Genomic DNA, 23,764 nt, shown 5'->3' on the forward strand with positions numbered 1-23,764 from the left:
CATGCAAATGATAGTTTAGGTAAATGACAGATACAGAAACATATGGAGAAAATGTTGTTTACCAGTTTCAATGTCCCAGACATAAACAGAGCCATCTTCACATGCTACAATTAATAGGTCTTCAATAGGATGATAGTGGATTGTCTTCACAGGGAAAAGATGTTTCCTGGCATGCAAGAGACACACTCGATCTTGAAGATGCAGGAGGGCCACCGAATGGTCACTATATATGCTGCAAACACTTAACTATTAAAGGAAAACGGAAAAGGGAGTGGCTACAGGTTAGTAAAATGTGTAGTCCTTAAAAAATATGATAAAATACAACACAATCTATGTCCCCACAATTTTCTTATATAAAATACACTCACCAAAAAAACACGCAATGTACAATTTGTTTTTAGGAGAGCAACCCCATGAACAAAAACGATCAATTTAAATACTCTGAAAACACTTATATGTCAGCCATAGTATAGTGAAATTTGTTTATGTGGTGCATGGAAGGTGTTACCAAATACTGTGGAATGTTAGTACAATGATTTGGGTTATTGGGTGAATGATGATGATGATAGGGGTTGCTGCTAAGTATTGCTCCTAGGGTAATAGCAATGTCAAGGACATTTTAATTTCAATTGGCTTATATTTGAGGGTGTGCAAAAATCAGGTAATTTGCTTTTGTGTAATTATGCAAAAGTTCAGCAAAGTTATGCAAAATTTGCAAAATGCAAATCTGTCATATAGAGCTACATTCAGTGTCAAATATTTACTTGTACTAATTACTGATGAGTGAACACATTTTGCGCTAAAAAACAGTGTGAAGTACAAACGCACTGCGATCATCAGCTGCTAGTATTCTGTTGTTCCCATATATTCATGGTAAATTCTTTACTCCAATTGCGCATAATTACGCAAAGTGGAATAATTACATAATTTTGGGAATTTCGCTTAACAAGAGTAACACAAAATTCCCAACATAGCATGAATTATATCATCATAATTTACATTTTGCACAGGTCAATCTATATTTACAGTAAGGACATGGCCAACAGAACTGTGAAACACTTTAAAGAGAGTATGAATAGGACCTAATCCACACTTGAGGTCTAGGTGGACATTTTCAAGAAGAATATGCAGAGCTTCAACAACAATTTTTCAAGGATAGACAGTTGATGAATGCTGAAAGTACAAACATTTTACATATATGATAACAACATACACAAATAGCATTGGGTTTAGAACACAAACTTTTAAAAGAGGACCAGACCTTGGTAAAAACAAGGCTAAGTGTTAATGCCACAATTTAAAGGAGAAGACATTTGCTAATCAGAAATTAAAGGGGAGTGCAGGAGGTAAGGGGAAGGAAGAAGAGGACAATGTTTATTACTTTCTGGAGAGGGGCAGTTTGAGTTGGAGGGAATTTAATTTCACTAGGCACATATAAATAATGAAAAATCTTGCCTTCCCATTACTCATTTTGGGAGTTTCAAGAATTATCTTGGACACAAAAATGTATGGTGCAAGGTCACCCTGCTACAGTCCATCTTTTTCACAAGTGTCCATCATTTTTTTCTTTTGTACTGTCCAGGACTGCTGGCATGTCTGAACTCTGGGACGAGGCGGCCTGTTAAAAGGCACGCACAGCAAGGGCTGTGCCCTAAACACAATGAACCAGTTTTGATAAAGCAACAGAGCTTGGTCAAACACAAAGGCACAAAAACTGGTCTAATGGTCCTTAATAGCAGCAAAAAGGTTTCCGAAACCCACACGTGCAGCATAAAACCAAGTGCACAGAATGAATGGCAGTGATTAGTAAAAACTCCAGCACATATAGTTTCGTTTTTTCAATTATGATTTAGAAATGTCTAGAATACTTTTTCATGGAATATGCCTAAATAAGCAAAATAAATTTCATTGGTAGGCAGTGCTGTTTTATTTCATATGCCCAGAGAAACACTTTTGATGTGGTTAATTAATTACTGCTTCTTGGAAACTATGTTTTCACCTGCTCGCTTTCTTCTGTAGGCTGGTGGACTCCCTTAAGCTGAGCTTCAATGGAAATCTTAGCATCCCGTCCTCCCTCTAGCTGGGAGAGGAATGAATGGCCACATATCATATACTCTCCTTGAATAATGGATTTCTCAGTAGATACCCGTTCTATTTTTACTTTAAGGTGGTATAAACTGGTGTTTCTGTCAGTAATGCTACAATGCGAATACATGGTATTTACATTTATTGTGGCGTAGCCTACTATACAATCTTTATAATGTTAATCAACTTTCATAATAGGTATACTCTCAATGTTACCCCTGGTACCAACTGACCCTCTACACGCCCAATAATCCATCCCACCTTTCTCATCTGTGGATGACAAATGTGGATTATTATTATTTCATCTGAGCGTATATTTTATTTGGACACACAACAATAAAGGTAATGCAATTTTAAGGTTGCACCACTACATCACAATCTCACTAAGATATGGCCCTGAACATTGATGACAGATGGAAATACAGAGCTGCGGCCAAGTATTGGTTGAGAAGCCAAAACAGTCTGGATGGTGTTCCATACTACCTATCTCACACACTGAATGATCAAAACTGACACTCTACAGAAGGGTTTTGCAGGAGGGTGTTTTAATCTTTCAATCATTTTTTTATTGTGACCTAATGATTTAATTTTCAGCTAATTGCCCTCAATATACTAACTAACAGGTCCACAGGTTTTACTGGGAGTTCCAAAAATAAACGCCTAACAGATTCTTATATCTCATGTACTTGTATTGTGCCCAGTAGCACAATGTATGCTCAGCAAACAACCAAACTCTGTGCCTTTAAAAAAACGTGTGCTGTTGACTCACAGGTCCCTCAAAGCTGGGTGAGCCGAGGCTTCTTTCGCTGGGGACTCAGTAGCAGTTCCTTTAGTCAATATCATGTAGAGCACTGTACCCTAAACTGGACACTCTAGCCATAGAAGCGAATAGATGTGCACGGCAAATCAGGCACGCCATTACATTCAACTGATCTGAATGATGAAATACTGCTTCATTTGGACTAACTCGGTAAGCCTGACGACAATGTTTTTCTCCCAAGTTGTCCTCTGAGGCTTTAAAACTGTAAATCTATTAAAACGAGATTTAGCTAAGAAGAAAAAGCTTCAACACCGTAGGAAATAATTAATCTAGTCGCTGTATATAATAAGAACACACCAATATCAAACCAGGTTTTCTGTCCTTTGCTTAGCTGATGAATGCTCGCAATGATTAAGATCAGTTTTAATTTATAAGGTTTGAAAAAAGCTGGCCGACTGGCATGTTGTGGCAAATAAATGCTTACGCTTTAATTTTCTTGGTGGTGGTTTAAATCTAAATCTACTCAAAATTAGTGTTAGAGCAAAATACAAGTCCATATAGAAGTACAGGGTCAAATATTTTTGGACAAGACACAAAGATCTAAAATAGAATTAATTTGGTGTTCTAAAAGCTGAAGCCATTGTCATATTTGTCAGGACTAATCCATGAGATAGGACGTGTTTACCCTTGTCATTTTAGAGCAAGTGGTTCCAAATCGTCATGCATCACTGCAAGCACACGTTTGTCTTACCTCTGACATTAAAATTAATTAAAACAGTGATCAGATTCCCTATTGGCTGATAGGTTCAGTAGAGGACTACATTTGCAGCAATAATTTTAGCATGAAATTCTGACACCCAACCAGCACATATTAATTGAAAGTTAAAATTTAAAATCAGATCTAAGTCAACAACGTAGAAAGGCAAGTCGAGTATAGTAGTGTGGTTCACGCCGCCCAAGAGCACTTACTGTGTAATCTCCGGATGGTAACAACAGCTCCACCACTGGGCCAGTTTGCAGCCCAAACGTGTGCAACATCTCGCCAGTGAACAAGTCCCACCAGACTACACGAGCATCCTGGCCACCTGACACAAGCCAGCTTTTATCAAATTTGTCAGATTTGATGTGTGGGTAAAGAAGACATGTAACACTCCGACTATGACCTTCAATGATCTTATGAGGCAGTGACCCTGAAACAAAACAGAGAAGAAAACATGATGGACTATTTCTATTTTCGAAAGGAAATACCCTCCGTTCTTCAAGAGAGGGCCAATTTCTTTTTAGATTAGCTTTCTTAAAGTGAAGCATCTTAAAATGGTGCAGTTTTTATTTATGTAGTTTGATATATTGTTTTGTTTTTTTAGCGTTTACAGCAACAACAAAAAAATTACTGAAAAAATGTATCTCCAATACGAAGCGCATAGAAATGGCAAACCTGAAAATAGCATACCTTCAAGTCCAAATGGTTCGATTAAAAAGACCACTTTCCTAGAGATGTTTTCTGTTTTTCGAAAAGTCACACACACTTTTAACATAGATATGTAAATATTTGTAATATAGTGCAAAATATAAGCTTTATTGAAATCTGTTACATGCGACAAATGAGGTTTTAGAAGGATAGAATAAGCCATGAAATATTATGACGTATCAACCAAACTAGAGAACTTCCAAAGCGCTCCGATGTATTAACTCAATAAAGTCTATACTGCATATTTTGGTGCTCAGAGCAATGAATACCATCCCCTCTCTCTGCCCTTAAATTATGTATCCATTTTTGCAATTGTCCCACCAGGAAATGTTTTATTTGCTCAATCTATGGTGTAGCGCACCAATATGCACTAAAGCGATACAAGAGGCAAGTGGTGTATTTTAAATTCATTGATTGCTGTCTTCACTCATCAGTCCACCTGAGGGACTCCGGAGGCCCCCAGCACACAAGATACACGTTGCCAGGGGAGGGGGGTGGGAGGTAGGATTGGGCTTCCCGAATGGTCCTCGGTATGTCAGCAGTTAGTCGATGTCATCCGAGGTGGGAGTCAGTGCTGTGGGGAGAGGTCAATGTTGGTGGAGTTTTCGATGACAGGATCACTCACATGAGAAACCTGAACCACGTTCTCCTTCGATTAAGGTAAGAAGTTTCCAAAAGAGGATAACAGACCAGAACTTATACATCTAGATTGCCTAATACTAGTGGTGGCTCGCAGAGGTAACACTGTGGGCGTTGAGGAGGGCAGGGCTGGGTGGGGTGGGGGTAGTGGAGTCCGACATACAACGGTAGATATATATTTATTTCCGTTCACCTTTGCCGTCGTATGTCGGACTCCACTACCCCCCACCCAGCCCCGTCGCTGCTCCGCCTTACCGCCCCACAATCTTACCACAGTGAACCGCCACTGCCTAATACAAATTAACATAATAATGCTATCTGGTACCTTAGATATTTATTTATTTTTTAAGATGTGCTTAATTTAGCTCAAAGTTGTGAGCCAAAGCGTACATTTCTCTGTTAGAAAAATATGCATTTACTTTTAAAGCTTTGCTTTGTGTCTCGGAAAAAGATGACTTGTCAATATTAAATTCAAGACTTCAAGATCATTTCATTTTATGTGATCTTAAAAATTAATGGTCTTAATTGAAGTTAAATTTTATCAGCCTCATGACTGAAGACAAAGGGGAGCAACAAATGGAGAGCACATGAAAATCAACCTTATCATTACAGGGTTAATGCTTAAACTTAAGTCGCCCAAGGAAACTCAAAGCTATAGTGCTCAACTTTGATGCAATTGCAAACAGCATTTATTTCTACAACTTCAAAATCCATCTCCTCCAGCACCGTCTACATATGAAATAAAATAGATATGCATGGTTGAAGGCACATTCCTGATTTCAGATCTTTACCAGATTTCCCGCACTTCCTATATACACACCTAAAGGTAAGGAAATATATTATTTTCTCAACAAACCTTTGTGACTGTTATACAATTTGTAACTTCATGAATTTCTAAAGCTAGTCACCTGCAGAAAACTTCAGCTATAGGTGAAAGTCGATGCAACATCAAACAGGGAAGCCCCTCAAGGTATTAATTAGTCTACCCTGGCTTTAGGCTGGAAGGGGGTTGTGTTGGCCGTGGTCCTTTTTTGCTAGATAATCCCCAAACTGTTTGCCTTCCTCCTGTATATTTTCTGACCGGTTTGTTGGTTTTATGACTCTGGGAACTTTACACTGCTGATCAGTGCTAAAGTGCATGTGTTCTTGCTTTTAAACTTGGATGGATGGATAGGTCTACACTTGTTTGACATATATTTTATGTATCTGTAAGTCCCTTGTACAGTGGTATCTCATATACCCAGGGCCTGTAAATTAAATGCTTCTAGTGGGTCTGCAGCACTGCTTGCGCCAACCACCAAAATAGCCTTTCATACCTATTTCAGGCCTCTGCCGGTGCAGGGCCTGTGTGTGCATTTTACTGCCACAGTGATGTGGCATTTAAAGTGGGTGCCACATCTGAAACTCACCTTTTACTAGATCCCCTAAGTAGGCCCTGGATAGCCCTATGGGCAAATTGCTGTATGGGTATAAGGTACGAAATGTGCCTTTAGTGTGTGGCAAACAGCCTATTTGGTTTCTCACTGCTGTGAGACTGCCCTCTCATAGGATTGCATTGGGAATTCCCTGATATGTGCTTCAGTGGTAATTTCTCACATGAAAGGGGTAGCATGGCCCTATTTGGTATGTTTGGAACAGCAGTGATAAATGCTGCTTATTGGTGAAAGCAGATTTGTTATTACAATTTTAGAAATGCCACTTTTAGAAGTGTTGTAAAAGACTACAGGAGTACGACCCATCAACCACGGTGGGATTGGGGTAGGTAATCAGAATAAGCAAACAGTATCCCAAATGGTCTTATTAAAAGGCAATTAAGCATGTATGCATCAAGCATTACAGAAACAGAGACAAGGAAACTCAATGATTTTTTCAAACGTGCTCATGGCATCATATAATTAAAGAAAAATAGAGAGGTACGGTTGTAACAGCACTAAGTAAATAAATAACAAAGCAACCTGAATTCGACTTGGTGCTCAGCATGTGTAGGTGACACAAAAGGTGGCGAAGTAAGTGACAATTGTGGACAGCATATATGGCGCATAGTGACTGGTGCTCGAATATATACAGTGAATAGCAAAAACAATGTGGCTCCAGATAAATTACAAAGTTAGACTTTTCAAAATGTTTGCAGGGTTTGTTTGGATGAGCCACATGAGGGGCTGCGCCATTTATTGCGCTGAACTGTCGACGACGTTTCGATCCTCTTTGTTTGGGATCATCTTCAGGACGTGGTTGTGATAGGAATGTGGTGCTGTACAGAGAGAAAGGGATAAGGGTAAGGTGGGGTAGGAGGAGGGAAGGCGTTCTCCCTTCCATCGCCACCACCCTAGTCCACCTCTTCAACTGCTACCACACTTTGGGGACACCCAGGACTCCAGCCACTACTGCCGCCCCCACAAGACATATAGACCTCTGAACGCAATATCCCCGCTCATCCCTGACTATCCACATTCTTCCTTCCTCTCCACCCTTCCTTACCTGGACCCACTTCCTCCACGCTCCTAGCACGCTTCCCTGACCAACTAAAGTGTGAACTCCTTCCCTCCTCCTACCCTACCTTACCCTTTTCCCTTCCTCTGAGTACAGCACTGGTTTCCTATCACAACCCGGTCCTGAAGATGATCCCAAACAAAGAGGATCGAAACGTCGTCAACAGTTCAGCGCAATAAATGGCGCAGGCCCTCATGTGGCTCATCCAAACAAACCCTGCAAAAATTTGGAAAAGTCTCTCTTTGTAATTTATCTGGAGCCACATTGTTTTTTTTTTTCACAACCGTGTTTATTAGATGTTTAAGCAGATCATATGTACAGTTCTCCATAATCAGGAGGACACTGTCAGTGGTCAACATACAACAGAATGCATGAACAGCCTAAACGTTCAACTGACCCCCCTCCCGCACCCCCACCCCCGGCCAACAACCCCAAAATCCCCCACTACCCACCCCTTATCCCACCCTATCCCGGTGCACGTGATCACTGTCAGCTGCAGTATACAGTTTAAAGCGAAATAGGCGTCCTGGAGCCACCTAGGCCCCGAGGTCTCTACCGGTAGGCAGGCCATCATCCATGTCAACGGGAGGCTCCAAGGTCAGCTCCCTGTAGTCCGCCCACCGCTTCCAGATCTTACGATGTTTTCGGGGGCAGCCCCTGGCCTCAAACACTGGCAATTCCAACCCCATGAGGAAATCCAAGCCCGCCCTCCATGCGCCAAGTGGGGGGGCATGCCCTTGCCAAATCCCGCTTAGCCACAACTAGGCCCAGCAGAAGGAGGTGACGCTTATAAATGTTACCACCCACTTGATCCAGGATATGTAGAAGACCCAGTCTGGGCGTACGAGGAAGATCCCACCCTAGCACCTCTGACAAGCAGTTCCACACTCCATTCCAGAACCGGGTCAGGCCCACACACGACCACACAGTATGTACCAGTGTGCCTCTCTCAGTCCCACAGCGCAGGCATTCTGGGGTAGCAATAAGGCCAGCCTTCCACAGTCTCTCTCTGGTGTAATAGGCCCTATGCAGGTATTTGTACTGTATAAACCGGAGTCTCACAGCTATCGCAGCCCCACGGGGGGACTCCAGAGCCTCCCTCCAGTCATCTTCATCCAAAGGACCAACATCCACCTCCCAGGAGGCCTTCAGCGACAGGAGGGAAGAGGAGCAATGAGTGACTAGCGTTTGGTACATTTTGGAGACTTTTTTATCCCCCAGGTCTCCCATGAAAAGCTTAGCTTCCACGGGGCTAAACTCCGGAAGTCGGTCCAGCCCCACCAGACTCGGTGCAAGAGCATGACGAAGCTGTAGATATTTAAAAAATTGGGTCTTGGGCATGTCAAATTCGGCACTGAGAGCTTGAAAGGATTTGAGGGTATTCCCAGTAAGAACATGGCCAAGTGACGAGATCCCTATGGAGTCCCAGCCACCAAACCCCCGCAACGAGGCCAGCGCAGGGAGCTGTCCGTTGTTCCAAAGTGGAGTTTCCACCGTCAGCCGACCCCACCAGCCCATGCGGCGCAGCACCTGTCTCCAAATTATGAAGACTACCTGCGTAGCCTGCGGCAGTTTTTTTCGCCGCCCAGCCGAATACAACAGGGTATGAAGCGTGGCGTCCCCCATCAGAAGATGTTCTAGGGCGTATGCCGGATCGCTATGTCCACCGTACCACCACTCGTTCAGAACCAACAAATGGGAGGCCTGATAGTAGGATAGAATGTCTGATGTTGCGAGACCTCCACAGTATGTGGACAAGAAACAGGTCCGCAGCGCCACTCTGGAAGCGCCCCCAGCCCATAAAAAATCGACCCAGCACTGAATTTACTCGACGGAACCATTGCGGGTCGACCCTGTGTGGATGGTTTTGCAGTTGGTACAAGAGTCTAGGAAGTGCGACCATCTTGAAAATTGCGGACCTGCCATAAATATTAAGAGGCATGCGCGACCATGTTTTGACGTCCGATTGAACCTTGTCCCATACCGGCTGTATGTTGCGCTCCCATGCAATTGCAGCAGACTCAGACAGGAAAACTCCCAGATATTTTAGACCACCGACCGCCACTTGTAGAGCCGAGGCCCAAGAGAATGCCTCAGACTTTCCCCCCAGTACCCAAAGAGTCGATTTGCGCGGGTTGAGGAAGAGTCCCGAAACTTCTCCAAAAATGTGCATTATTTCCAAGATTCGAGGGCCCGAGCGATTAAGGTCGGTCATAAAGAAAAGGACATCATCCGCGTACAGCGCGATCCTGTCCGAAAGTCCCGCTCCCCACACAAAGCCACGAAGCTGCGCATCGATGCGCACCCACGCGGCCAGTGGTTCCATGACCAATGCAAAGAGGTAAGGGGATAGGGGGCACCCCTGCCGGGTCCCCCTAGCAACCGGGAATCTCTCCGAAATGGCTCCTGAAATACGCACCGAGGCGGTGATGTCTGTGTATAGCAGCCTGATGTACGAGACAAAAACCGGACCCAGATTGAGACGCGGCAAAAGAGCGAAGAGGTAAGTCCAGCTGACAGAGTCGAATGCCCTGTCAATGTCAGCCAGTAGTAGCGCCGCCTGTTCTCCAGTCGCTCCCATCGCGTCTATCGCCACCTGTGCCCGTCTGATATTGTGTCTTGTCGCTCTACCCGGCATAAAGCCCGCTTGATCCGGGTGGACCAAGTCCACTATATACGGGAGGAGGCGATTCGCCAACGCTTTGGCCAACAATTTAGCTTCAAAGTTGATTAGAGATATTGGGCGATATGACTCGTGTCTGTCGGGAGGCCTGCCCGGTTTCTGGAAGACTACGATTTCAACCTGACGCCAGTCCGCCGGTAAGCTACCACGTTCCCGCGCTGCCTCCAAAGCCCGCCGATAGTGCGGTCCCAGCTGCAAGTGGAATTTCTTGTAGAATTCACTGGGGAATCCGCTTGGTCCGGGCGCCTTACCAGTGTTGAGTTGTCCTAGTGCATCACCCAATTCCTCCGCCGTCAAGGGAAGGTCTAGGGCTGTTCTGGCTTCATCCGATATCACACAGGGGGGAAGGTCAGCTATGAACTTGTCGATCGCCTCCGGTGGGAGACTGTCCCTAGGGGCGTATTGTACCGCATAGTAGCCAGCAAAGCTCGCCGCAAGGGCAGCAGGATCTGTCATGGCAATCCCTTCTCCGTCCGTGAGACCCGGTAGAGTAATCGGCTGTAGAGTTTGTTGACACAGCCTATGGAGCATAGTGCAGGACTTGTCGCCCCACTGGTAAACCCTGCTCCGTGTGGCTAGCCAGGCTTGTCGAGCTTCGTCTAGTAGGACCGAGGTGCAGGAGCAGTCTCAGCGGTACACCGTCACCGTCTTCCCGACACCGATTCTCTAATACTCCCACCCTGGCCGCCGCTGCCACTGTGGCCTCTCGGCGACTTCGGCGGGCAGCAGCACACCAGGCTATATCCACGCCCCGCAACGTGGGCTTCATGGCCTCCCAGACCGTCATACCATCCACACCCTCCGTCAGGTTCTCCTGCCAGTAGTGGGCAATCGCTCCGCGCATGTGTGTTGTATAATCTGCCTGCTGGAGATGCCACGAGGACATCCGCCACCGGAATGGCTGGTGCGACTTGCGCAGATCAATCCGTACTACGACCGGGGAGTGGTCAGACAGCCCCCGAGGCTGAATCTCGGCCTGCTTCACTCTGTCGAGAAAGGCCCCTGGTACAAACACACAGTCCAGCCGGGAGAAGGAGCCGTGTACAGCAGACACATACGTGTACTCACGCGTCCTGACATGCAAATGCCTCCAGGCATCCACCCAGCCCAACCCATCAATCATCGCTTTCAAACGTGTAGGGGAGGTTGTCACCGCGGCCCCTTGCAGCCTCTGTCTGTCCAGGCACACATCCACCACATCGTTCCAGTCACCACCTATCACAGCCAAGGAACCTGGGATCTCGGCCCACAATTCAAATAGGCGCTCTGCCAGGGACCATTGTAGAGGAGGGGGAGCATACACACTGCCAAACACCACTGGCTCCGCACCAATCATACCTTTAACAAACACATATCGACCTTGGGGATCGAGCCAATGACGCTCGTGAGTATATGACAGTCGTCGATGAATGAGTATGGCCACCCCCCTCGAGCCCCTGGAAAACCCTGCATGAAACACCTGGGTATATCCAAAACGCTGTAAACTCAGTACCTTCGTTCCCAACATATGTGTCTCCTGTAACAGCATGACATCCGCTGAGTCCCTCTTACCCCAGCGCAGCACTGCCCCACGCTTAATTTTGTCCAACATCCCCCTTACATTCCAACTTAAGATTCGCATAGAACCACTAGCGAGCGCTTTCTTCGGGAAATCACCCATAGTCTCGATGGGAGTCTCTGAAAACCCCAGGACCCAGCCCAGGCGCCTAGTACCATGTATAACACTGCAGCAAAAATCACGTGCATCCCCGTCAAGACCCCCCTTACCCCCCCATCCCTGCCCACTAACACAACCCCCCAACTACCCAACGTCCGTCTATCCCCCCCTCCCCCACCCCTATACCTCATGAAACACTGAAGTACCTGTCGCGGCATGGGGAGCTTCAGGCCCAAAACAGAGCACCCAAAGTCACCCATACCAATGGATCCCACTACTCCCCCCAACTAACGGTACCTTCCCTTAGGGCCGCCCCCCAAACGTGAGAGGACTAGGCCGCCCATGGGCCAGTACCCCGAGCCCCATTGAACCACCAATGTCCCACAGCTCGAAATGGAGCGAGGCAGTCAGACAACGCCTATATCGCCCCTCCTGTGTCAAGCCATGCTCCAGATCTCACCACACCAGATGCTAGTCCCTCGATTGACGCGGCAACCACTCTGGGCCTCCCGTAAAGTCCAATGACGAAGAGTTGCCAGGGGAGCAAGAAAGAGGTCCCACGGCCTTCAATTCCCAGTCCCGGATTGAGCAGACTGTGCACCATCCAGAGGACTACCCCCGGATCGGGAGCGCCGCCGTGATCGAGATTTCCTGTGTCTTTTACCCCTGATGGAAGATTTGCCCCTCTCCTGTGACGACCCACGCGATGATCCGGGGTTCAAGCCCGGTTGGGCGTTCGGTCGGAGCCTGGTCGTCTCATCAGTCCAGCCAAACACTGCCTCCGGGGTATCAAAAAAGTGGGTCTTGGATTGAAAGACGACTCGAAGACGAGCCGGGTACAGCAGCGAATATTGGATCTTCATACCACGCAGTTTGGCCTTCGCATCCTGGAAGGAACGGCGCTGCTGCTGCACCATCTTAGTATAGTCTGGGAAAATCATAATCCTGTGATTGTCAAACAGCAAAGTCTCCTTGGCCCTCGCTTCGCGGAGTATAGTGTCCCTGTCGTGGAAGTTGAGGATTTTAGCTATGACCGGCAGTGGCCGTTCTCCCACCGGTGGTTTCTGCATCAGGGCTCTATGGGCGCGCTCCACCACAAAGCAGCGCGACAGGACATCCGGGGGGAGCCAGCCCTCTAGCCAGCGTGTCAGGAACGCATCCATGGGCCCCTTCTCGCAGTCCTCCGGAAATCCCACGAAACGCAGATTATTCCTGCGCGCTCGCCCTTCTGCATCCTCGACGCGGAGTGCCAGCCTCTTTTGGATCCTGTCCATTTCCGCCACTTTCTTTTTCAGGGTAACTACATCATCCTCCACCCCTGTGATCCTGGTTTCGGTCTCTGTGATGCGAGCAACGGCGTTGCGGAGGTCCTGACGCAGTAGCATGACATCGGCTCCCACCGCACCAATCTTGGCATCAAGCATGTCCCTGGATTGTGTAATGGCGGCCATCAGTGCCGCGTTATCAGGTCCCGTGCCCTGGCCGCCCCCGGAGGCCCCGGATCCCCCACTGGGTCCAGTGAATTTGTCGATCGGTCCTTGCTTGGCGGATCCAGCGCCGCCCCCACCTCTCGTCATGGTCAGCAGAAGGTGGGCGGACCGCTCCGCGCCCACGGTAGGCCCTCCACCCACTGCAATCCAACAACAGAGTCCACTCGGGGGGCCCAAGGTAATCACAGTCAAGGCCTGGAGGCCGTCCCCAACAAGCACCCCCAGAGGCCAGGCACCCAGCTAGCAGGAGTTCTCGTCGTCACTCAGGGCTAAGGCCACTGCAAAGCTCCGGGCGGCAGGCCTCCGGCAGAATACGTCCGCCCCAACCAGAGGTGCAAATATAGATCCGTCTCCTCACCTGCTCGGGGTCTCGAAGGTCCAGGCCCTGGCCAAGATCTGCGAACCAGGACGTGCACAGTAGGGCCCCGAATCACATGGCAACCAAGCCACACCGGCCCTCCAGGCTCCCCCGGACCCCGCTCGGGGCCCAATGCAGCATATGCGAGGCAGGCTCCAGGCTCCTCCAGCTGAATGGCGCAGACACCGCACCACCCCCGGGGCCACAAGTCTCTTCACTGCGCTTCACAAGCAGGCACACTAGAGTGGGGGGGCTCCCGGTCTACACCAGGGCAGCAGGAGTGTCTCTCCAGGCTCGGAAATGGGCCCCACCGGATAGCTCTATATATCTCCGATCCACCGCCCCAACTAGCACAGCTGTAGCAGTCCCAGCACTCCAATTTTGATGCGGCACTCGACTCTCCTGCACCCCGGGCCGCACAGCGTTCGCTCCCCTGTCCGAGAGCCAATGAAGACGTTGCCGGGCGGGGATCGCCAAACTCGAGGCCCCGGCGCCTCCAGGGCCAGGCAGGCCGCAGTTCCCCTCCGATGTCCCTAGGGTCTGTAGTCTCCCCACCGCCACAGCAGAATCAATCAGGGATCTCCCCCGTCGCGCCACTAGTACCAGGCAGCCTCGGGTCCAGGCAAAGGAAGCACGCCACTGGTCGCACGCCACCATGGAAGTCCAGCCCACGGGGCAGACGGGCACCTCTTGCACTTGTCTGGCGGTCTCGCCGGGCACGGCCACTGCCCCAGCAACACCAGGGACGATCCGCGTCGACTCACCGCAATCCGGGCCCGGGCCAGTCCAGGGTCGCGAAACTCAAGGCCCCGGCTGCTCGGGGTCCGCACAGGCCGCAGCAATTCTGCGTCGTCTAGGGGTCGCCCCGGCACGCAAGGCCGCTCCACAGGGCCCCACAGTGGCTCCTCCAACCTCCGGCGCTGCAGTCTCCGGCCAGGGAATCGCCCGACCGGCCCAACCACCGGCCGCCGACTCCGAAAATCGAGGTCCCGGCTCTGCCTACAGACTCTAGGCCGCACCTCGTTGCAGGCGATCCCGGCTCACCAGAGCGGCAGAAGGAGTGATTCGGCACACTGGGGAGATCTGGGTGCTGCCAGGAACCCTCGCCACACAGGTAGGACAGTTAGCGGGCTCGGGGGCCAGGATAAATAAGCGGATTATGACTGGGCTGGCGGGAGCTCTACTACGCTGCGACCGCCATCTTCGCCCGCCAAGCCACCAAGCCGAGCCACATTGTTTTTGCTATTCACTGTATATATTCGAGCACCAGTCACTATGCGCCATATATGCTGACCACAATTGTCACTTGCGTCGCCACCTTTTGTGTCACCTGCACATGCTGAGCACCAAGTCCAATTCGGATTGCTTTATTATTTATTTACTTGCAGTATTGTAACAACTGTACCTCTCTATTTTTCTTTAATTATACGATGCCACGAGCACGTTTGAAAAAATCATCGAGTCTCCTTGTCTCTGTTTCGGTAATGCTTGATGCATACATGCTTAATTGCCTTTTAATAAAACCAGTTGGGATATTGTTTGCTTATTCTGACTTTCAGAAGTGGGCATTTCTGTGTGCTTATAACCCTTTGTGCTCTGCCTGGTAGTGTATTCACCGTCTGGTTTAGACTGACAGGAGAAGGAGATGTGCATTCACACTAGAAAGTCACAAGAGGGGATGAGGTGTGTCCTGCCTTTCTTGGGTGACTCAGCGCTGGGCTGAAAAGATATAGGCTGAGTTTAGAGCGGTGGGAGGAGTTGTATTAGACCTGAATAGGGCTGTGCCTGACTTTCGCAATGCTGACTCTGCTCCCCCTGGGTGTTGTGAGCCAGGGATTGGGATTGAATGAGGGTGTTGAGCACTTCTGAAAGTTGTTTTAAGTGCTCCCAGAACTAAGACTTTTGGACTATGAGTACAGGGGGTGTGACCCCATGCTTCTAGACACTGCATGGACCTTTAAGCAGATGCTGCTGACTTTACAGACTGCACCTTGACAGAAGTAACTTCTCTGCTATCAAGTGGACCCACCATTGAACTCCCTTGTCTGTTTGTGCTGACCAGTGCCTGCTGGTTACAATAAGGAATACCTGCTTCCCTACAAGTACGGTATGTGCTGGCCTGCTGCACCCCTTCCTGCTTGGTACCCCCAGTGATCTCCCAGGGTTTGGTGGCCGGCCCTGTGTGATTGGGAAACTTAGCGCATGGTGAGCGATTGATTGGTCAATTTCAGGCTCAATTGCTCCTGGCTCCCAGCAGCGCATGGCCAACGCTGTTGTGTGCCCCTGATTTTCTTTGGTCAGCAGTGAGAGTGCGGTTTACTCTCCTGGCACCTAGCGCATTAGGAGCGCTTTGATTTCTGCCTGGTGGCAGCACAGGAAACAAGGCATGTATTGCAAGGTGCCAAGGGAGGGGAGAGCTTGAGCATGGAAGTACGCTCCCCATCCCTAACCTCCAGTGAGTGTGCCCGCTGAGGGCTGAGAAGCTGTGGAGAGAGCAGAGTCACCGGAGACTGCACTCCATGTCCTGCAGCTACAAGATGGCCTCGTACAGCACCGCCGCATGGAAGGATCAGGGAGCAGATGCTTCTTCGCCAAGGCAGAGCGGCTGCACACGTGCTTGTGGGCAGCTGTGGTAGAAAGGCATAGGGGAGGAGGCTCTGCCCTGACAGAAGCATTCTCCCTGGTGAGATCCTGCACCAGCAAATGCTGCAGTGTTCACCCGGTCCTGAAGGGCCAGGGCAGACGTACCTTTTGGTTCACTACTGCCCACCAGGAAAGGGTTTGCATTTCATGCCCTAATGTGGGTGTGTGTATTGTTTATTCCCTAACGTGCATAGTAGTGGTGATTCATGCTCACTTGCATGCTGTAATTCAGGTTCCCAGGAATAGGTCGTTTAGACATGACATGGTAACGAGTATTATTGCAAGATCTGCATATTATGTATAGTGATGGGGCTTTGAGCAATGTTCTGAAGGGTGCCACCTATAAGTATTTACTTTAGTGCACTTAATGGGGTGTTATGATCATTGCCTTATGGCAAAGTGATTTATGATCTATGTGTCATCATGGCAAATGCTTAGCGACACAGTGATTTATGTGATTGTGGTCTAACATGTTTTATGAACATTGCAAAGGATATTTTCCTATAACCTTGTGTTGAGTCTCTTTTTGTGGTGTGCCTAGTGTATCACTGGTGTATGCGTGTATTAAGCAAACACCTAACACATTGCCTCTGGGATAAGCCTGACTGCTCTGCCAAGCTACCAATGGGATGAGCAGGGGGTATCTTGTGGGTGTAACTCTCTTACACTGATTAGAGTACTGGGTTCTGCCTGGCTTAGCTGCATAACCTAGCCAACCAGAACCCAATTTCTAGCATTCCTGTTGATCCCATGTTTTCTACATAGTACTTTTAGAACGTCACCAGCTACAATGTCTGTGGGGGTTAGACACAAACGTCGTATTAGGATGGGAATCAAGTCTGTCTGTTCCAATTTCTGCAGTAATTCTGTATTTTTGGGGGACCCCTGGGTGCAAATCCTGAACTACAGATACCTTCAGTAATAGTAATTTTCATTCAAGGAATGAAGATTTGAAATTCCTGATCACTGTGTGATAATATCAGTACAGTGTATGTTATTAATATTATTATTATGCAGCTTATAGAGCACCTGGTTACTCCAACGGAGTGTCCCCGCGCTAAACACCAGTTAGAACATGGTGGCTGCGCCACAGACCACCGCCCCACCCTGCAGCCAGGTCCCCTAATGGGACGGCTACCTCAAGCCTAATTCCGGCCATCCAAAGTCAAATGGAAAAGCCATGTCTTAAGTTTTTTTTCGAAATACCGTCTCTGAAGGACACTTCCTTAGGTCAACAGGGAGGTTATTCCAAGCTTTGCCCGCGAGAAATCCAAAAGAACTCCCACCTGCCCGTGCCTTCCGCACCCTAGGCACGGTCAACTTTGCCGTGCCTAGGGACCTAAGGCAGCGTTCAGGTCTGTAGACTGTAAGAAGAGGGTGCAGAAAGCTAGGCCCTTGTTTGTAGAAAATCCTATGGGTGAAACACAAACCCTTAAAAGTAATTCTGGCTTGAATGGGCAGCCAGTGTAATTTCCTCAGAGCCTCTCCAACCGGGAAACGCCTAGAGATAGTCAGTATTAGGCGGGCTGCCGCATTCTGAACCTTCTGCAGGATGTGCAAATTTTTCTGGGTTACCCCCAGGTACAGAATGTTGCAGTAGTCTAGACGCGACGTAACAAGAGCCTGTATAATTGTCCGTCTAGCCCCTACTGGGAGAAGGTCCGAAACAGATGCCACCACAGATAATATCTGTTGAGAGAATGAAAGGGAGTCATTGAACCACACTCCCAGGTTCTTAGCCTTGGCCGTAGGGGTCGGGTGGGCCCATCTCCTCCGGCCACCACAAGTGTGACCAGAGGGAGGGTTGCTTACCCACCACCATCACCTCCGTCTTTCCCGCATTCTGCTGAAAGCAGCTGAGCTTCATCCAGTTGGCGAGCTGCCCTAAGCAGGCCTTAAACTTGGCAGCCGTACCTCTTGCTCCAGAGTGACTATCAGCTGCGTATCATCAGCATGTGATACCAGTTTTACCCCATGTCTCAGCACAATATTTGCTCTGGGGCGCATGTAAATATTAAATAGGGTGGGGCTAACCCTGTGGTACCCCTTGCAACAATGGACAGACTCTGGATTCAAAAGGATGCTGGAATACAAAAGGATGCTGGAATACCTGGACAGACCTGTTCTCCAGGTAGTTTTTAATCCACCTCCATATCACTCCGCCGACCCCGGCCTCCCGCAGCCGTTCTAAGAGAAGGCCGTGGGAGACCGTGTGGAACGCTGCACTGAGGTCAAGGAGGATGAGTGCAATAGTTCTTCCCTCATCGGCCGCCATTTTTAGAGCCTCTGAAGCAAACAGAAGAGCCGGCTTGGTACAATGTTTGGGTCTAAACTCAGATTGAGATTCATGCAGTACTGGTCTCTCTTCCAAAACTAGGGATAGTTGGTTGTTCAGATATTTCTCCGCAACCTTAGCCACATAGGGTAGAAGAGATATAGGTCTAAGGTTTTCCGGGAGAGCAGGGTCGAGGGAAGGTTTTTTTAATAATGGTACCACCATAGCATGCTTCCATTTGCTAGGGACCTCACCAGAGCTAAAAGAAGTGTTCAGGAACTAAGTGAGGACTGGAGCAATTGCTTCTTTCCCTAGCCTCAAATATTTTGGGGGAATCGGGTCACGGGGCGACCCAGATTTAACTACCTCCATAAGGTTAAGAACTTCACTTACTCCAGGTGGGCGGATAGTAAAGCAATTGTTACTACCTAACCCCTCAATTGCAGGAGCAGGTATAGGATTCCTGCTACTTTCCGGGAAGGCAGCATAGATGATATCGATCTTGCTCACAAAGAAGGCTGCAACCTGATTGCAGTAATCAGTGGAGGCGGGCACTGTAGTTGTTGTGCGATCTAAAGAGGACAGTTGTAACTGTCACAGTTGTCCCAGCGCACCTACAGGGCAGGGTGCCCAGGGACGCCAGGGGTGAGCTTTGTTGCCTGTTCTATCAACTAATGGGTGCCCCATCCCTGCAAAGCTCAGCCGCACTCGACACACTTGATATGGAACAGGGTCCTAGGATGCCTGACCCCATCATGGCCGATAATTATGACTTCTCCCCCCTGCCCCCCCTTGCTGTACTTTGACTTACTCTACCCGTCCAGGACTGCGCCAACCCTTATGAGAACATCTGCATTTCTTTCGGACCATGGCTCCCCAACACCCCCGCCACTCTTCTGACTATCCCTGAGCACACATGACCTCCATCCTGACAGCAGAGTCCAAATATTATGTCCGACGCCCGGTGGAGCTGCTCTGTTCAGCTAATGAGGAGATCGGCCTTGGCTCACCCCCTGAGCATCACCTGCCCAGCCGGAACTTGGGCACAGTTTCTCCCCTTCTCCCTGTCTCGCCCATCCCCCGCCTCTACTGGCGAAAATCTCACCCAGCGTGGTAACCTCAAGATGGCACCTGAAAAGGAGCGGACCTGCTTTTTGAAGGACTCGAAGCAGATCCATGGGAACTTTTACCGAACTACCTACCCCCTACTCCTCCCAGCTCCACTCCTCTCCACTTGCCTGCTACTGACCTCTGCCCTCAGCTTGTCCTGTCCCTAGTCCCCACCCTGTTTACTTGTGAATTTTCCTCCTCATTTGAGATCTAGCTATTTTGTCTGATGCCCGATGGAGCTACCTTGTTTAGCTATAGGGGAGACAGGTCAGGGATTCCCTCCTTGGACGTCACCTACCCAGTCGGTCTTTAGCCAGACTTCCTTTCATCTCTCCTGTCATCTCTTCCAGCATCCTCCCTCTATTTATGTCTCTCCTTCTCTCCTCTCTCAATGTATTGAGACTGAACTATTTTGTCTGATGCCCGATGGAGCTACCTGGTTTAGCTATAGGGGAGATGGGCCGTGGACTCCCTCCTTGGTCGTCACCAACCCAGTCGGCCTTTAGACAGATTTCATTTCGTCTCTCCTTGTTGTCTCTTCCCCTATCCTCCCTTTCTCACCTTCCCTATCCCCTCCGCTCTACGCTCCATTATTTTGCCCTCCATGCTCTTTAAATGTTTCCCTTTGAGACCTAGCTATTTGGCCAAAGCCCAGTGGAGCTACCTGATAGCTATAGAGGAGATGGGTTTAGGGACTTCCCCCTCGACCGCCACCTACCCAGCCGGACTTTGGGCAGACTTTCCTTCGTCTTTCTGCCGTATCTCCCTCCCACCCCTTTACCCTTACCCCCTTCCCCTCTACACTTCACTTATCTCGTTCTCTATGCTCTTGTAATTGTTTGTCTAGCAACTGTTGTAAATTGAAACTGATGTAATCTTGTAATTTTGTGGAACCTCACATAAAGCGCTCTGATACCTCCGGGTCTAGCCAGCGCTATATAACACTCTTGAAATAAAATAAATAAGTTATCTTACCACATTAAAAATGTTCTTAATGGAGTTTTTGGATGCTTAAATATAATATGTTGAAAGAGGGGCCCAGGACTGGGTACTTGAGTAGAATTGCCAAATCCCCTGCACTAGCCAGAAGAACGAATTGTGCTCCCTCTCAGGTAAATACGTTAGAGAACGCTATGTGGCAATGGTGAATTCTAGAATACTATTCGGTCTTGAACATACATTGATCAGATCACATAACTTAATGTTTATCTATTCTAAATCATATTATCATTTATAAACATGAAATACAAGGACAATTATAACAGGGAGATAATACAGCACTTAAAAGCGGGTTTGTTGTTCAATTTATTACTCAAAAAATAGCATTACCAAAACATGAATCGTGGCTTACATTTTAATGTTACCTTTACTTTTCCTAAAGAATAATAGCCGGTGAATCATATAATCCCTTGCAGTTAACAACTGTTGCCAATTTAGAACAAAGGCAAACTATGTTTGCTACGAAGAAACACAAACCCTTAAGCCAGTAATCGGGAATGTTACATTACTTGATGGTATTTTATGTCATATTATTTTATGTTATGTTGTGTTATTGGTTATTACTGAAGCACAGTGTTCACCAATTACTTGAACCCTTAGGGGGTTATCAACTTTGGCAAACTCATTTATTGGAATAATTTTACAAGTGCAATGCAATCTTTATCAACCTAGTGCTATTTTGTACATCGCAGTTCCCTAATAAATTTAGAGGGAAGAGGAAACTGGATTACCAAACATTACCAAATACTTAAATTGTGGCTTTTATTTTTATGTTTTTTTCCACTTTTTCCTAAAGCACAATAACTAGCAAACCATCTTATTTCTTGCAGTTTAGGTCTTTGCAATTTGAAACCATAGGCATGTATTGGTTGCTACAAAACAAATGCGCAAGCCGTAAGTCAACAAACTTGAACATTATGTTATTTTATGTAATACCATGTTATGTTATGTTATATTACTAATTAGCAGACTCTTTGGGCTTATCACCCTTGTGAAGCTTAATTTTGTAAATAATTTTAGATACTATATTCAATCAGTGACAACCCTGCACGATGTTGTGCAATTTCAACCTAATATACAGTAGCGGTCAGCAGTAGGAGTTACTACAGGGCGGTGACGTGGGCAGGGGAGGGGCAGTGTGGGGGGTAGTAATGTATGGATTACGGAGTGTTACAGGTAAGTAAACATTTAAATAAATAAAACTGATTTCATTGCGCCCACTGCATCACATTTGGTGATGCAGTGCGCGCAACGAAATTCGTTGTATTTATTTAAATGTTTACTTACCTGTAACACTCCGTAATCCATACATTACAACCCCCCACCCTGCCCCTCCCCCTGCCCACGTCACCGCCCTGCAGTAACTCCTACTGCCGACCGCTACTGCTAATATATTTACGGGGTATGGCAAACTGGATTGCTTGTCTGAAGAGGAAAAGTACCTGGAGAAATCTAGGTGCACTCTAATGCAGTTGCACAATGTAAAAAATCGGATTTTTTTGTTATTTGGTGAAGGGGTGAGAGCCCGCTTCAAATAACAACTGTAAACCTTGTCAGGGTGAGCCATATAAGTCACTAAATAAACCTGTGCTTAGCTATTGAAATGCTTGGCACAAAAAGCAGTCATGCTTAACTTAGAAGCAATTAGTGGAGTATTTATGCAGCACTCAAACAGCAATAAAGTCAAAGCACAACACAAGAAATCCCAAACCAAACTAGACAAATAGAGTACATTTTAATAAATAAAATGATACCAAAATGGTAAAAATACTAGAACCAGAGATGTGATTTTTTAAATTTTATGGTTAAAAATAGTGACAAAAGGCATGAAGTACCAACTGTGGGTATCTGGCAGTGCCGGAACATGAAATAGCAAATGTTCAGGCCCACAACGATGTATGTTTTGCCTTCTGATATTGATTAAAGGAATGTGTGTTGTGACTCAGATGCTCTGCATTGACCCAATGCATGTACTTCCTATATGTTGCTCCCCTTTGTCTTCAATAATGAAGCTGATAAAATTTGACTTCAATTAAGATCATTGATTTATAACATCATATAAAATTAAATGATCTTGTGGTCCTGAATTAAATCATTGTGGAGGATGGACCCAATGAGGCTTTCATTCGGGACCGGCGTGGCTCTGTGGGATTCTGTGTCACTCTGCATTGGATCCAGTGTAGCCTTTGATGGGGAGCTGCAAGGTGCAGCTCTACGAGTCTCAGTGTAGCACTGCATTAGATTCTGTGAAACCTTCAATTAATCAGGGAGGAGTGTACTCTGACTCCAGCCAAGAGTCCAGGACCTGGAACACAAAACGTAAGGTTCAGGACTCACTCTACCAGGTGCCAGTAGAGGGGTTCTGGTGAGGCGCAGTTGGTTCTGATCAGCTGGAAGTAGGAAAGGCTGCTAGAAGGTTGTTGTGCCCCTGCAGCTCAAACAGGAGGGCAGCCAACTCACCCTTGGGTTCCTGGATTCAAGGCATGCAGGTCCAGTCATCTTTCAGGATTTTCAGTCAACAGTGCAGTCCTTTGCTGATCTTCACAGATCCAGGAGTGTTCTGATTTATGGCTCTGAGAATTTCACTTTTATGCTTGACGGCCTGCGAGTCAGGGACAACCCTCTGCCTAACTCTAAAACGGGTTCTAGACAGTTCTTCCCTTTCTGCTGGATTTGGCTTTAGCCTAGCTAGTTAAACCATGAACAGGCAAGCCCAGGTGTGAGATTCGTCTGCCAATGACAGTGTAGCCTTCTTAAGTCAGGAAAGGCTGAGTACAGTCCCCAGGCTACCCTATGAAGTGCAATCAGAGTATGGGCATGGCCCCTTCCCAGTCATCCTGCCAGGAAAACCACACCCAGGTCCTTTGGAAAATGTCTCTGAGCAATACACATCACAGGAGAGCCATTAACATCCAGGTGACCACGGACACTAGATAAAAGGCACATTTGGCTTAAGCAGGAAAAGGGCAATTTTCTAATAGTGGCATTTTTAAAACAGTAATTTAAAATCAGACTGGACGATTATGTTGGACTTTGTCCCAAACTTAAGTTATACACTTTAAGGAGTTACAATGTAACCCAGAACTACCTCTATGAGAGCCAGCCTT

At 47.6% G+C, this 23,764-nt stretch overlaps 1 protein-coding gene across 1 annotated transcript in view; it reads right to left on the reverse strand.

Moving 5' to 3' along the window:
- The window catches only part of WDR72 (WD repeat domain 72), a 1,209,089-nt gene that overhangs the window by 785,035 nt on the left and 400,290 nt on the right, over window positions 1-23,764 (reverse strand). The window contains exons 12-13 of the mRNA XM_078684855.1: window positions 3,815-4,035; window positions 63-246 (exon numbers count right to left, since the gene is read on the reverse strand). Coding sequence (XP_078540981.1) covers window positions 63-246; window positions 3,815-4,035 — 405 coding nt within the window. The remainder of the gene's footprint in view (window positions 1-62; window positions 247-3,814; window positions 4,036-23,764) is intronic.

The sequence above is a fragment of the Lissotriton helveticus genome, chromosome 3_2 (assembly GCF_964261635.1).
Source record: "Lissotriton helveticus chromosome 3_2, aLisHel1.1, whole genome shotgun sequence".
In the NCBI taxonomy this organism is placed as follows: Eukaryota; Metazoa; Chordata; class Amphibia; order Caudata; family Salamandridae; genus Lissotriton; species Lissotriton helveticus.